The sequence below is a fragment of the Pipra filicauda genome, unplaced genomic scaffold (assembly GCF_003945595.2).
Source record: "Pipra filicauda isolate LSUMZ 115617 unplaced genomic scaffold, ASM394559v2 scaffold183_size1465899_pilon, whole genome shotgun sequence".
Taxonomy (NCBI): domain Eukaryota; kingdom Metazoa; phylum Chordata; class Aves; order Passeriformes; family Pipridae; genus Pipra; species Pipra filicauda.
In genome coordinates, this window is record NW_024104291.1 from 487,384 (window position 1) to 503,039 (window position 15,656).

The 15,656-nt window shown below is 43.7% G+C and overlaps 1 protein-coding gene across 1 annotated transcript in view; it reads left to right on the forward strand.

Moving 5' to 3' along the window:
- The first annotated feature begins 614 nt into the window (after window positions 1–614).
- The window catches only part of A2M (alpha-2-macroglobulin), a 29,922-nt gene continuing 14,880 nt past the window's right edge, over window positions 615–15,656 (forward strand). The window contains exons 1-15 of the mRNA XM_027723902.2: window positions 615–784; window positions 2,614–2,797; window positions 3,849–4,008; window positions 4,881–4,933; window positions 5,446–5,466; window positions 5,810–5,978; window positions 7,153–7,237; window positions 8,069–8,192; window positions 9,574–9,688; window positions 9,926–10,035; window positions 10,523–10,681; window positions 12,009–12,236; window positions 12,553–12,616; window positions 13,099–13,241; window positions 15,049–15,198. Coding sequence (XP_027579703.1) covers window positions 696–784; window positions 2,614–2,797; window positions 3,849–4,008; window positions 4,881–4,933; window positions 5,446–5,466; window positions 5,810–5,978; window positions 7,153–7,237; window positions 8,069–8,192; window positions 9,574–9,688; window positions 9,926–10,035; window positions 10,523–10,681; window positions 12,009–12,236; window positions 12,553–12,616; window positions 13,099–13,241; window positions 15,049–15,198 — 1,854 coding nt within the window. The 5' untranslated portion in view covers window positions 615–695. The remainder of the gene's footprint in view (window positions 785–2,613; window positions 2,798–3,848; window positions 4,009–4,880; window positions 4,934–5,445; window positions 5,467–5,809; window positions 5,979–7,152; window positions 7,238–8,068; window positions 8,193–9,573; window positions 9,689–9,925; window positions 10,036–10,522; window positions 10,682–12,008; window positions 12,237–12,552; window positions 12,617–13,098; window positions 13,242–15,048; window positions 15,199–15,656) is intronic.

Genomic DNA, 15,656 nt, shown 5'->3' on the forward strand with positions numbered 1-15,656 from the left:
TCCCTGTTTCTGTCAGGGTGAAGGCCAGATTATTTTAGATGACTTGATGTTTCAGGCACTCTCTGGCCCCTTTTCCTGGCATTAGCTTTGATGGGACCAGGAATGGAGATCGCAAGGGAACAGAGTGGGTGGAGGGAGAAGGTTTTTACAGTTTAAATTCCTTGTTTTCAGAACCTTCCCGTAAATGCTGGTTAGGCACACCCACTCTTGTTTCCCAAATCCTAGCTCAATCTCCTGCTCCCAGTCTGAAGGAAATCAAACAGTGCCTTCTCCTCCAGCAGCCCCCATGACCAGTGCAGTGTCCAGCTCCATACAGGGAGCCCTACCAGAAATGGAGGCCTTGCCCTCATCCTCTGCTGTTAGCCCTTTATTTCTCTAGCTACCACCTTTCATCTTGCATGGCCTGCTGCCCTGCTCCAAAAGAGACACAGCTCCAGCCTGCCAGGAACCCTCCCCTCCCTCTCTCCCCCAGCACCTGGCCTTCTGCCCGGACTTGGAGCTGCTAGTTCCAACTCCTCCTTACTGCCTCTCCCTGTTTCCGGATCGGCCCTGGCCCCCAGCCCTTATCTCCTCCAGTCCCTGGGCTGTTTGTGAAGGAGACTATAAAGGGCTTGACTGGGAAAGCAGAGGGGGAGTAAAAGCAGCACCCAACCACACTGGGGGTCTGCTTGACTCAGCACGTCCTGCTCTGCACCATGGGGAAGAATGGGCTGCTCATCAAGCCAAGTATCTTCCTGCTTCTCCTCTTCATCCTTCCGGGAGACACCTCACCCATCACAGAGCCGTAAGCTATGCAGGGGGGTCTCTGGGCAGGCAGGAGACCGGAGTTGTATTCCTGTGTCTATTGCTTTATCCCTTATCTTCTGTGTGCTTTCTTTTACCCAGGAATAAAGACACCAGGACTGGGTAAAGTGCCTTCTACAAACAGAAACTCTAGTGCTTCAGAGGGACACAAAACAATATGTGGAACTGAGATATCAGTAAAACTTCAGGGAAAAAAAAAACAAACAAAAAAAGGAAGAGGGAAAGGTCTATGAGAATACCTTTTGCTGTTTCAGTGAATTGACAGGATTTCAACAAAATTTTCTGCAGAAAATTGGTTCTTTTGAAAGGCAACTTTTTATAACTGTTTATACAATGCATTCTTCTTGAGAGAGAGACTGTTTTGAAGGGACAATGAAAGGTTTCATTTTGGGTATCCTTCTCCCTAGGTACCCTACAAAAATTCATTTTGAGTACCCTACTACCAAGGTGAAATTCCCAGGAGCTGGGAGTAGTTTTCTTGATTGATAATGAGAAGGAAAGGAACAAATAACAGATCTGGGATGATCAGAAATGGCTCTATATTTTAATTAACATTTTTCAACTCAGCAAATGGAATGAAAATTCTTTTCTCACCCAGGGTTATGTGGCACTGTAAGACTGTGACTGTTCAGGTCTGTGAAGATATATTGTGCCACATCCCTTCTTCACCCCCTTTTGCCTTGTTTGTATGTGAAGGGAGTGTGTGTTATGTGCATATGTCTACATGTATGGAAGGAGCAGTGTATGAGGGGTCCTGACACCGCAAAGACTTTCTCCTTTGGTTTTTTGGGAATGTCTTTTCCTCCCTCACAAAGCACAGAGCACCTCACCCATTACAGAGCATTAAACTGTGCAGGTGGCTTTCTGGGCAAGCCTGTGCTGCTGTGCTTTCATCAAATGCAGGGGAAACAGACAGTGGGGTTGGGGTCAGAGCGACCAGAGCTTTCTCCCTGCAGATCATTGATGGACATAAAAGTACCAGAGCCTCTCCTACTGCTGAAGGGAATGCTCTGCCTTACTGCTGAGGTGTTGAGGGCTCTTCTCCCATCTGCTCGCTGCTCTGGGTATGCCCACCAGAGGCCAGTCCTTGCCCACCAAAAAGTGAGAACAACTGGCATTAGGCAGATCAAATTTGATTCCCAGATGCAGTGCTGGGCACCACGACACCACTGGCAAGTTGCCTCACTGGGAAGGGAGGGACAGAGGGAGGGAGGCTGCGTAGGGCTGAGCGGGAATCCCCTGGTGAGCTGAGACAGAGAGGCTTGCTTCTCTAAAAATCTGAAATTTGCTCCAGTGCTATTGCTTAAGATCTGGCACCACACTGTGGCAGTTTCGAATCTCTGTAAGGAATGAGAGTAGTGCTACAGATGCTTTGAAGCATGTAGTCAATGGCATTTATTCACTGGGTACTGGCACTTGTGTGGCTCCTGAATCCTACAAACAGCGTCTAGCAAAGGTGACAATTGACTTTCCCTCTCCTGGCTTTATTCAGGGTCCCAAGTAGAAGTGCTTCTGTTGTGCCATAACCTGGATAAACATAACCATTCCAGATGTTTTCATTGAGGATTTCCTCTGGTATTTTACATTTGAGACTGGCTTCTCTGCTTTCCCAGGCTGTTACAGACATGCTGGAAATCTTGTTACACTCCTAGCAAATGCACCTCTCTCCTTGTACAGTGAAGGCTGTAGTCATCAGATTGGTTTATTTGTTCTTTATGTAAAGCTATCAGATTGGTTTATTTGTTCTTTATGTACAAATCCTCTTGCCTGTTCCTGCCTCTCTGACCTATCCGTCTCCTCTCTTCCTAGGCAGTATTTGGTGCTACTGCCCTTTGTGATACACACGGATTCTCGTGAGAAAATCTGTGTTCAGCTGACCCACCTGAATGAGTCTGTGACTCTGAGTGCCACACTCGAGCATCAAGGGGAGAACAGGAGCTTGATTGATGATGTGGTGTCAGAGAGAGATGTGTTCACCTGCATCCCTTTCTCTGTGAGTATCTCATCCTTGTGGGATGATTCTTTGTGACAGGGACAAACTGTAAAGGCACTGAGAAGTAATGACCAGAGTAACACTGGTAGTTGTTCACCTACTCCTTGGCTAAAGGTATATCTGTTATTGTACATCGTCAACACCCTCTCACTGTTGAGGTCTCCTTCATATGTTACCTGACTGTGAGGTGCTGAATCCCGGAAAGCCACCACCTCTCTAGGAGAGGAGGAGGCCAGGAGAAAGAAGTGGTTTTAGTATTGACACTCTTGACGGCTGTTTGGTGAAATGGCTCTCCACATCATCCTTCAACAACCACAGTTTGTCACTTGAGTGCCTTCAAATTGTAGTAGAGCTTTTGGGCCTCAGATACATTTTGCCTGGTGTATGCTGAACTAATGTAAGAACATGGAGCTGTGATTGCCTGTATCGGAAAAAGACAGCAAAGAAGGAAATTTATAGCTTAATGTAATCGACAGACCCAGGGACTATAACAAGTTGTAGGCAACTAAGAAAGGTGATCATTTAGCTGAGAACAGGTTATGTCTTTGGCCTGAAGACTGAAGAACTGGTGTTCAGGACACTGAAAAGATTGGCATGTGTCTTGGTTTGTCAGATGTGGGTTTAAGACTGACTTTGTCACTTGTGAGAGAGAGTTAGAGTGGTCTGGCATGTCTGGTTTGAAAAAGGAAATGTTCTGCAAGGACTAGGGACATTATCTGAAAGAGAAGAGGGACTATTCCATTCCGCTTGTGAATGCCAAAAGGAAACAGATGGAAAGGTTTTGGTCCAGGCAAGTAAGAATTTCCTAAAATTGGGTATTAGAGCTGGGAGTTCCATTGCTGCACAATACTTACACAATCACTATGCAGCAGAAGGAATGGGTAGAAATATGGGACAAATGAAGATCAGTTTCTTGTTCCTGATTATAGTTCCTCTCAAGTCTATGTTGGGCCCATCAGGATTATATAAGCTCTCTTATTTCACAAAGGCCAGTTTAGTTCAGGAAGCTTTCAAAGGTGGTCCATAACATAGTTGTCATCTTACTTTCCAGCTTCCAAAATCAAACAACCCATTACCAGACACATTTCTCAGTGTGACAGTGAAGGGGCCCACCCTGCAGTTCAGGAGCCGCAAGATGGTGCTGGTCCAGAATTCTGAGAGCTTGGTCTTTGTCCAGACAGACAAACCCATCTACAAGCCTGGACAGACAGGTACCAGGAAAAGAGTGAAGATTTACTTTTTAAACAAAACTTTATAGAGGTGTCGAATTGTGCTGGCCAGATATCAATTGCTTTCAGTGGGGGTCAAAAATGCAACTTCATGGCTGAGGCTTACGACTTATTGCTCCATATAGGAACAATTTGGGGAATCTTAAGATGCATGCACATGTATGGGGCACCTGCACACACTCCTTCTGTCACTGGGGCCTCTGTTGTTGCGTTCCCTGCATTTAGGGTCCGCATTAAAATCAGAGGACTGGATATTTGTCCTATAGAGAACAGGGCCAAATTCAAACAAAGTCATGAAATAGCTTTCAAAGTGGCAGCTGATTTTGTTCAATGAAGACAGAGAGAATTATGTAATCCATTTATTTCTTCTGGGCCACTGGTCTCCTAAATTTGGCTTGGATAGAAACGAATGTCCTAAAAGAGATACTGAATACTCTCTCCATCCAGAGCCGACACAAACTTGCAGCCAAGTGCTGAAGTAACTTGCTTGCATTCATCCTTCCCAGGAAGTCAGTCTAGTTACAACAAAATTAGAAGACCCATATGAATTCCAGCACAAAAATATGTCCTTGCAAAGCAGACAAAGGCAACTTAAGTTTAACTTTGGTCCCAACTAGTGAAATTCTGATGTCCATGATCAGTACGATGTTCACACTGCCATGGATTTGCTCTTAACATCCTCTCATTCGTGTACCCATCTTAGATGGTGACCTAGCATGACTTACCATTCTAGTGAATGGAATTTCTTTAGAAGAGAACACCTCTGTTCTCTGTTATACCATTTGTTTTTGTAACTGGTGTTTACTGGTTGGTGACTGCACTGTGGAACCTCACTCTCTGCCTTTCTCCATCAGTCCTGTTTAGAATTGTTTCTCTGGATGAAGAGTTCCATCCCTTGAATGAAGTGGTAAGTATAATACTTCCTTTTTCAAGTTATTTGACCTTCAGTCAATTGTGAGAAAAAGGATGAAACTGGGGAGAGCTCTCAGTATACTTGGATAGCTGTGAAATTTCTGGGTCACCTCAGATCTTTTTAATGGGGTCTGTTGTAAAATTTCTGTATAAGGCTGCCTTCTGCATTCTTTCAAAGGTTTGACAAACTGCAAGTGAACAATTCTGGTGTAAACAGTGAGCAAATCTGCCACTACCACAGTGTACACCTGCTCTTATTGTCTTGCAGATCATCCAGAGATAGTAACTAGTAATTTCAGTTGTCTTTTCTGCCTGAGAAAAAGAATTGCTCCTCCTGTCCACCCCAGCCCAATGTACCTCAAAATGTTCTGTTGTTCCATATCAGGAACTTTTTTCCTCATCCTATTGGGTGAACACCTTTTACCTTGAGACATGATCACAGCCCTAGTCATTTCACTGTGTTGCGTGCACTCCATCTAAACGTTGTTTCCGTTCTTCTTTTTCTAGTTTCCACTGGTGTATATTGAGGTATGTACAAACATTTAATTCATGTTCACATCTATCACACCTCAACTCAATAAACAGTTGTCTCGAGATGATTCTTGTTTATTTTTTGTATTAAGCAGATCCACTACGTTAATTCAAATATACAGCACTCTAACTCACATGGTGGCTACCACATACCTGGTCCCAGGTTACAGCTCCTCTGTCATCCAGCTCTGGACTCCAGACACAACCCTGCTTGTGCCCCCTGCTCCTCCCCTGCAGTCTCCTGAAACACAGGGGCTGGCCCTCCCCTCACTGCTTTTGCTAGATCTTGTTGCAGCCTCCCATTGTTCTCACAATCTCCTTGTGATCACATTATCTGTAGGACCCAAAGAAAAATCGTCTGTACCAGTGGACACAGGTAGAGTTAGAGATGGGATTTATACAGCTGTTCTTCAACCTCACCTCTGAACCTGTGCAAGGGACCTACACAGTGGTGGCACAGAAGACCTCTGGGAAGACAATTCAGCATTCTTTCTCTGTGGAGGAATATGGTAACTGTCACTGTGGTTTCAAGTTCCTAACAGCTAGTCCCATGGGGCATGAAAGCTTAATTGAACAGGGTGGTATATCTGATGAGGATGTCCAGCATGGCTGGAAAATTGTTTCTGTGACCTCTCCCTCTCAAGAATCACCTGTTTATGAGGAGGTGACTAAAGGACTTGAGTGACCTATCTCCAGTCCTCCCTAAGCCTCAGACAATGCAGTGCAGTTCTTCTGAACACCTACCTCAGCAAGGCTCCTGTCACAAGGAGCAAAGTGCTTCAGTGTGTGTGGACAGCCGCAATCCTCATCTCCTTTCAGAGGCATTTTAAGGCCACAGCCTTATATCCAGTTGGCTGCATACCTTTCAAGTGTCATCCTGTAAGTCTGAGTTTAGGCTGGGGCTGTCTGTAAATTAAGATCTTGCCTGTCCTCCCCACAGAAGCTTGCACGATGCCTTAGTGCCTTAGTTTCTCTCTGGTTCCATCTGCTTGACTGAAAAAGTATCCCAGTACACGCCTGCACACGGTTGCAACCAGCATAGCTTTCAGCAAGCCAGCTGCAGCCCTTGTTGCATGATCTGACATGATCCAGCTCATGCAGCAGAAGGGTGTCCTGGAAGATGAGTCTGAAAGTCCTTTGACCTCTTACAATTGCAAGACTGTTCTGTGTCCTGTGGCCTGCATCTCTCCTAGTTCTCCCAAGACAGTCACCTTCCATTTCCTCTTCTGCAGTTGTGTTTGAATGGGATATCACTCTGTGCTATGTCACTGGGGAAGCTATGGAGTCTTCCTATTTTGCAAATTGGTAAGATCTATATGCTTTGGAAATGCAGAGACCAGGCTGCAGTCCCAAATCTCTGTATTTGTGGCAAACCTGTATTACCTTACCTCTCTATTTTACTACATCCTGCTGCTGTGGGACTGATAACTCATGTGTTCTCTAAGAAGCTGCTGTATTTTAATAGCTGGTGTAAATGATCTTGTCTTCTTACTTGGCACAATGGTTGGCTGACTGGTTTTCACTGACTTCAGTGGGATGTGCAGGTGACAGAAGCCTCTAAAATCTGACCATTTAGATGTAAAAGCATTTCAGGGAATTTTTAATAACAGCCTTTGAGCAGCCTTCATGTGTCATTCTTATGTAATTCTGCACCACATAGACTGTTTTCCTTTGGTTCTGCAGTGCTGCCAAAATTCGAAGTAATAGTGAAAATGCCCAAAGTGATCACCATTCTTGCTGAGAAGCTGGACGTGACAGTTTGTGGACTGTGAGTGCCATTCTTTCAAGTTCTCCTTGATTTCATTTTTTGATTCAACTGCTACTGAAAGTTCAGTTGTGAGCTTGAGATATGAGACTATTGTATTTCTCATTCCTTTTGGGGTCCTAGGACCACAGAGACTATATCTATATCTTAGATAGAAGGCAACAGTTACTGTTTGTTATACTTTGTATGTAACATGCAGAAACATATTGTTGTTCTGTTTTTTTTGGGAGGGTGTTTCTTGCATATTTTTTGAGTCATAGAGGATTTCACACCAGCTACAGTGCTAGGGAAGAGGTCTTCAGTTTAGTTTACCCAAGAGTGTTTTAACTATCTTCCTCTTGCTAGTGTGGAGGGGAAAGCCTAAGGGATGCAGCTGCGCTCTTTCCTTTTGGGCACTCCATTTAATTCTGCATAGCAGTGTAGGGAAAGCCATGCCTTGGGCTGAAGAATGACTCAAAAGACCCAGTGCTCTTACATACACAAACCAGTCCCATCAGAACTGTGTAGTGAGGTAGATATTTTCAACATGTTCTCAAAGATGAGGGGACTCTCAACTAAATCAGCATTAGCATAAATGAATTCTGAAGACTTATGTGTTATTCCCAGGGATGTAAACAGGACTATTAGATTCAGTGCTTCCACCCCTGTTGCCAAGCTTGATCCTACCATGTTACCAAATTTATTTCTGCTTTTTATTTCCTGTTATGACCCTCTGTATCCTGCAGGTAGCTCTAGGGAAGAGTCCTGGAACCACTGGGGTGAGTTTGCAAGTTTTCTCCATCCCTCTTACATTCCTAACAACTCTGTTTTCCTTTCAATCCTCCGTGTTGGTAGATACACATTTGGGAAGCCTGTTCCTGGTCTTGTGAGCTTCCGTGTCTGCCGGAAGTTTGAACACACAGGCCGTACCTGCTATGGTGAAGAGGATAAAGCAGTGTGTGAGGAGTTCTCTGGACATGTGAGTCATCATTACTCTTGTGGGTAGAGTGATAGGAAAAAGTGTTATTTATTGAGCATGCCTGGTAGGCACAGCTTGCTCTAAATATGTACAAGCCTAGTGTGAAGAGTGTGGTGAGGCACTGGCACAGGTTGACGAGTGAAGTTGTGGATGGCCCATCCCTGGAAGTGTTCAGGCCAGGGGAGCTGGAACATAGATGCCCTTTAAGGTCCATTCCGACCTAAACCATTATGTGATTCTATGATTTTATGAAAATCCATGTATTTTGAGGAAGCCTGAAGAAGGAGAGAAGATTGGGTGCAAGATGAAATATGAAACGTAAAAATAGGGCTAAGGTCTGTGCAGTAAGAATGATATGGGTAAAAGCCATAAGATGATGGAGAATGAAGAGACGAAAGAAATAACGGAAAGGTCAGATGGAGTGTAAAGAGTATAAGAGAGAAATGAGATAGAAAAGCCATGAATGATGAGAGCACAGTTGGGGTTGTCTTATGCTGGAGACAGTGTTAGAAGCAGGAAAGGAGTAGAAACCAGTGGAGGGGATGATGCATTTTGAGCTAGAAGGAAATGAATATGGGTTTAGCAGTAGTGGTTAAGACAGACAGGAAAAAAAGTAATTTTTTTCACCCTTCCAGCTGACAAGTCTGTAAAAGCAAAACTGGGTGGAGTGTGGAGCACACACAGGTACAACGGTGCTACCTTGATTGACAGAAACAAGGGTAATAGAAATTGTGGAGATATGCCAGGAAAAGAAAACAAGCAGAAGACATTCTTGTGGTCCTTGGGCTCTGATACAGTATGATGTCCGGAATTGCCTCTGCCACTGCTGTTATTCATGTTAAAAGAAAATACAAATACTGCAGTGCTAACCTCTGTTCCGGGCATCTCTTCTGTGGAAACTTGCCTTGTATATGAAGATCTTGAAGAGAGGTGACAAGCTTTGGAAATATTTTTCCAGCTGTCATCTGTTTTCTACACATACACAGGCTTTGGTTAATGTATCACTCATATGGTTGATGCATTTTAAATCAACAGCAGTATATTCTAAGGTGCCTGATGCCTGACAAACTTTTCTTGTGTGGCATACACTTGACTAATTCCCTATGCTTTTGTACCAAATGTTTGAAACTTCAAATTTCACAAACACATACAGAAAAATCTTCTAGTTTGCAAACTCTTTGCTCTGATGTTGCTGCAAGTACTTCAAAATGCTTTTGACCAAGTTATTTAGGTCCTTTTCCGATTTTGATAAAAACAACAGAGTGAAATTATCTGTGGGCTTCTCTTTCAGTTCAGAGCAATGCACAGTGATGGATTCATTAAGTTGAATAACCGTTGTATAAAAGAGAATACAATGGTCTTATTTGTTTCCCTCCAACAGGCAGACAACTATGGCTGCATTTCTGAAACGGTAAAGACCAAGTTATTCCAGCTGAAGAGAAGTGGATATGAGAATAAGCTCCGTGTGGAGGCTAAGATTAAAGAGGAGGATACAGGTATGAATCATCTGGATGAAAGAGCCATATAATAAGGCCAGGAGAGACCAGCAGAGGGCCCTGCCAAATAGGAATGAGGGAGCAAAGCAGACTTGCTTTTCTGGAATCCCAAAGTTTTCCTACATGTTGCCCAGGACCATCAACAAAATAGTTTGTCCAGCAAAGGAGGGTTGGCCTAGAGTAAAAGTAATTCTCATCAGGCAGAGGCAAATTGGTTCTTCATGTTTCTTTCTGCAGGAGTGGAGTTCACTGGAACAAGCTTCTCTGAGATCACAAGCACCATTAGTAGAATCACCTTTGAGCATTCAGACTCCTACTACAAACGTGGAATCCCCTTCTTTGGGCAGGTAGGGAAACCATGAGAATGGAATGCCATGAGTGCTAAGCAATGATGCTACTGAACCTCCTGCCCAACCTCTGAAAAGGTGCTGGACCTCAGTGCTACTAATCCCTGTGGGTCTCCTTTCCTCTTCAGGCTCTCAAACTGGGGAACAGCAGCTGAGAACACAGCCCTCATTCTGCTTACCCATCTGTCCTTGTGCTTTCGCTGCTCCAGTCCAGTAAAATTCTGCTTCTCCAGTCACCTGTTAAATAGGAGGCCTTGGGGGTGTGAGTGCATGTCATGCTCCACCTCCACTCATCTGACCCAGCGGCAGAGATAAGAAAGAGACAAAGAAAAAATATTCAGAAAGTTTGCAACTCTCTCTGAAAGAGATGTGTAAAGTGTTGTGTAGGCTTCCTCGTATGGCATGGACCCAACATCTTTAGCTTGGTGGTCTGCCAGTCTGTTCAGGTGGCAGCTGTTCCTCTCCTGTACTGTTTTTGCTCCTCCAGGTGAAATTAGTGGATGGGTCCGGTGCTCCAATCGCCAATGAAACTGTGAGGATTTCTTTCCAAGGGGAACGGGAAGAAAACTACACAACAAATGAAGAGGGCATGGCACAGTTTGCCCTAAACACTTCCATGTTGTCCTTTGACAATGTTGGAATTAGGGTAAGTCCCACAGGCAGAGGAGGTGATGAAGTCACCCACAGGGCTAGAAGGGGAGTACCTCTGAAGTTTCTACAATATATGCAAAAACAGTTAGATTATTGTTCCTTGTTGTTTGTGCCAACCTCGACACTAGTTTGGTGGAAATAGTCATATAACAAACTGGGTTGCCATGTCACAATTGCACTTATTTTGTAAGTATTTAATTTCTGCTTGGCAGTAGGGTTAGAAGGAACATCAAGAGATCATAATGGTCCATTCTGCTCCAAGGGATCATCAGCCCGATGTAGACAAATCTGTTTCAAGGGTGGGTCTATCTCCCATGATGGAGTGCTGCTAGTGCTTCACTGTCATTTTAACTGAATTATTTCCCCATCTTAATATCCTTTGTGGTGAGTTAAGGCAAGCTGCATATCTCAGAGTTTGATGTATAATTTCAAGTTTCTAAATAGACCTCCTAATTTTTTCCTTTTCTTTTTTTTTTTCTTTTTCCTTTTTTCTGCTGTAAAAAGAGTATGAACCATTCACATAAATTCTCTCCCAGGTGTGGGATTTGTTTGTCTGGATTAGGGCAGAATATTTATGTCTAGAATAATATTTGCTCTTCTCCTTACAATTCTCTCATCACAGATTAAAACCATTGAAAAATTATCCAGAAGTTACTACTAGATGCTTGAAGTTTTCAGATTTTTGCAGGGTAAAAAAAGGCAAGAATTCCAAAACATAATGAGAAAGATAAGAAAATAAGGGCACGTGAGGCACACATGAATGCTAAAGTAGTGCCCTTCTAAATGGAATATCTTCCCCTTGCTCTCGTTTTTAAGGGACTCTTTCAGCTCTTGAATTTCTATTCAATTTAGGTTTTGAATTATTAGGTGGAGATTTTCCTCCTTTTCTATAGTATCCATAGCTTGATCTTGGCACTGGTGATATCTTAACTGAACAACACTGTCCCTTCTTCAGTGCCAATAATAAGGAAAGATACGAAAACCGGCTTAGTTTCTCTTTAAACTATCAGAACATTAGAGGGGCAAGGTATTAGTGTAAAGAGTCCTTTAGGGGATACTGATAGTAAACAAAAATCTGATATGATTCAGCTTGTTTGACACAAACTCCAGCTTATCTGGTAGTGAGGTCATTCCCAATGATTCGACAAGGATACCACCACCATGTCTTGCACTTTCCAAACTCATGGGGTTTTTTATGTTTTAGACTTCCTCGTTGCTACAATACAAAAAAATACCAAACCTTTAATATTACTATATGAATTTTGGCTCCAGTTCAGCCACTTGTGTTTGAGGATCTATGTGTGTGTTTTCTCATTTTCCAGGCAATTCATAAAACACACCCCTTCTGCTATGATCGTTCCTGGGTTGTTCCATATTATGCAGACGGCTATCTCCAACTAAAGCGCTTTTACTCTCCTAGTAATAGCTTCCTCAAAATTGAGCCCAAGTCTGAGGCACTAAGCTGTGGCTCCTCCACAGAGATCAGGGTGCATTATATCCTTACTCCGGAGGCCATAGCAGAGCAGAAGAAAATCACCTTTTACTACCTGGTAAGTTTGCACTGCCATACAGTGAGGTTGTCACTGGCAGTGGTAGGGGGGCTGGAAATGGAAATCGTGGTTTGTGTCAGCAGGCTTTAAACAATTTCTCATTGCCCTTCTTAGGTTCTTTCCCAAATAAATGGGAAAATAAATGTTCTTTGCCCCCTGGGTGAACACTGGGATTCTGTTATAGGGGGGCAGAGAGCAGCTGAGCGAGGTGTGAGCAACAGACATACGGCTCAGTTGCCCTCCTCTCAGATTCTTCCACTTCAAAGTTTGGCTCATGCACAACCTCAATCACAACAAAGTTTCTGCTTCCATTCAGGTGATGGCCAAGGGAAACATTAAGCAAGCAGGCACCCACATTCTGGATTTGGACCAGGAGAGTGGTGAGTCCCTCTTCCCTACCAAATTGTCACTGTTGTGGGAGGCTAGGGAACTGTGGCAGACATACACTCTGCTTCCATATAAATGCAGGGATCCACAACTCCATGTCCCCTAAGATCTGGGAAGAGTATGACCTTTATTTTCTCTGCCTTTATTTAGACTTTGCACAGATTTGCTCTAATCCTCTGTGCCAGCTGTCTTTGTTCTGACATTTTCTGGGGCTCAGTATTCCTCAGAGACACAGTCTGATGGTCTGTTTTAGAAACCAAAGCAGAATTCAGCACACTTATGCATTGGGAAACAGGCCTTTTCAGTCAGACAGTGAGACTTACGCATCTCTGTGAGCACCAATTTATCCCACTTGGATTCCCGGAGTTTCGTAATGGCTAGGATGAAGTTCAGCATAAAGTCAAACTTTGAATTTTGGCTGCTCCAAGAGAGGGTTTCTTGCACCTTAACTTTTTACCCTTGCTTTTTTTTCTAGCCAGTGGTGTCTTCTTGCTACAACTGCCTGTACAAGCTGATATTGCTCCAATGGCCCAAGTACTTGTTTACACCACTGCCCCCAGCAGGGAGGTGATCGCTGATTCAGCCAAGTTCGACATAGAATTATGTTTCAACAATAAGGTAAGTGTCCACTTCTTGAGGCAGCAACTATCAGACTGCAATGTGGTCAAGCTTGCTTACTTAAGATTTAGCCTGGCTAAGCTAATTTCTTTGGATTTACTAACACTGGACAAGCAGCGTATCAACTGTAGGTGGCATCACTGCTTACTGTTTTGTGCTAACCTGGAGGATATCAACTGTTGGAAAAAAAATGCTAGCAGGGACTACACTGATAAAACCCCTGTTAGCAACTAGTCAGAGCCACTGATCCCACAGATGGTCCTGGCTAAGAAAAATGTGGTGGAGATGCATGATTTGTTCATAGTGCAACACATCTATTTCACTTCCTTTCACATAAACTCATTCCATCAATGGCTTATGGAGCCACCAAGCAAAAATAAAACACACATAGCCCTAATCCAGTGGGCAAAGCTAATACTTGTCATATCTCTCAGCTGCTGTAAAACTCATCCTGTCATTTTAATTTCTATTGTATGTAAATGGAGATAAACCTTGACTGAACCTTCCGAGCAGTGTACAGTGATCTTCAATAGCAGTGGTGAGACTGAAAGAGTGCAGAAAAATAAAGCTTCCTCTCTGTGAGCACATGCACTATTTTTCTCTTTCAACCCCCCATATTCTTTATGCAGAAGAGCAGATTGATATAAGAGCAGTCCTAAGAAGAGAACAACCTGAAAAATTTCCTTGGGGACTTAAGAATACTAGACGCTGCTGAAGACAGTCCCTTGTTCTGCTAAAATACAAGCTAAATGAGTTCTTGAGACTGGTTACACTATATGAGCTTAGTCACCTGAATTTTGTTCATGTACTAAAGGTCATACTATGGACTGCATTAAGGTCTGTCTGCAAGCCAAGTGCCAAATGATTTACATGATTGGATACTGCTTTCTTCTCTGAAAGCATGCTGAATACAAAGCTGTTGTCAGTCTGGATAGGACAGACTTAGGGCTGTCTCTATGCTAGGCAGTTTTCCTAGTAACAAGCTTGCTACAGTCCTTTTTCTGCCATTTCCTGGAGAATGTTTTTTTGCAGTCTCAAGAGTCCACCCTGGGAGAGTTGGAGGCTTTCTGGTTGGGACATGAGGGAAACTGGCAGCTGATGCTGCTTTGTCGGGCAGCAGATTACTCTGAGGATGCTTTGATCATTGCATGTTCAGGGAGGATTTGTACTGCTGAGAAGAGAGAAGATTTATGCAGGTCAGCCATCTTATTACAAAATCATGTGATATGATGGTGACAACAACTTTTGCTAGCAAGAACTTCCAGGGCACAGGTAGGTAGGGCATTGTTAGAGTTGTGAGTTAGGTTTTGGAGAAGTCTGGCATGCCTCAGCAAACAGGCCAGCTCTTCAGAATCGTTACCAGCCAGTGGATATTGCAGTATTGCTCCAAGGCATCACTGCTTCTCATGTTACCAAAGAATCTACTAAGCAAGGTGTTTGCAAGCTGGTTTTCTCTCCACAGACAATATCTGGGTGCAGTACAGAGACTTGTCCTGGTTCAAGACCATGCTCCATTGCCTGAACACATCTAGCCACTATGTGGGATTATCTCATCATGCTCACAATGACCATAAACCCAAAACCACCTTAAAAGTTATACGAGCAATTGTGATGCCTGAAGTTGCCAAGAATTCTTAGTACTGATTCCCCTCGCCCTGCAGGAAGGGAACAGTAGCATAGAGGGAGTGTAGGAGGAGGTGTGAAAGTCTGTGGGGGCTTTGTAAGGTTAGAACTGAATGTGCTCAACTGGAAGGAAAAGTCGTGCAAGAGTAGGGCATCTGTGACATAGCTTTTCCTGTGGTTACAGGTGGACTTAAACTTCTCTTCTTCAGAAGGCCTGCCTTCCTCTGATGCTCACTTGCTGTTCAGAGCCTCCCCGAACTCCCTCTGTGCTGTCCGTGCTGTGGACAAGAGCGTTCTCCTCATGAAGCCAGAAGCTGACCTGTCACCTACCTCTGTAAGTTCTTAGTCTGTGGAACATGTCAAAACCTGGCAAGTGCAGCCCAGTGCTGGGATGGAAACAGGGAACAGTCCCTCTTGTCAGAGCTGACACAAAACTCCCCTGTGCTGTTTGTCATCTTCTTCAAGGGGGCAAAAAATGAGAAATGGGCTCCAGTTGTTTCTTACAGGTTTTGTGCGACTGTAGGGATGGCAATTAGAAAGCTTTCGTAGGGATCCTGCTTGTTTTGGCCAGAGTCAAGCATTGCTGTGTATTTGATGACAATTTTTCAGTTACTCTCTCCATTCATGGATTAATTTTCTTGGATTAGTGTCAAAGAGTTTATTCCCCTTTTGCCAAGCAGAAAATGACAATCCCTGAGTAGAGACAAAGTACTACAGATGTTTTGGCCAGTGTAATTTTTTACATATTTGAGCCATAATACCCAGATTAACATGCAGTCCATAAAAAATGAT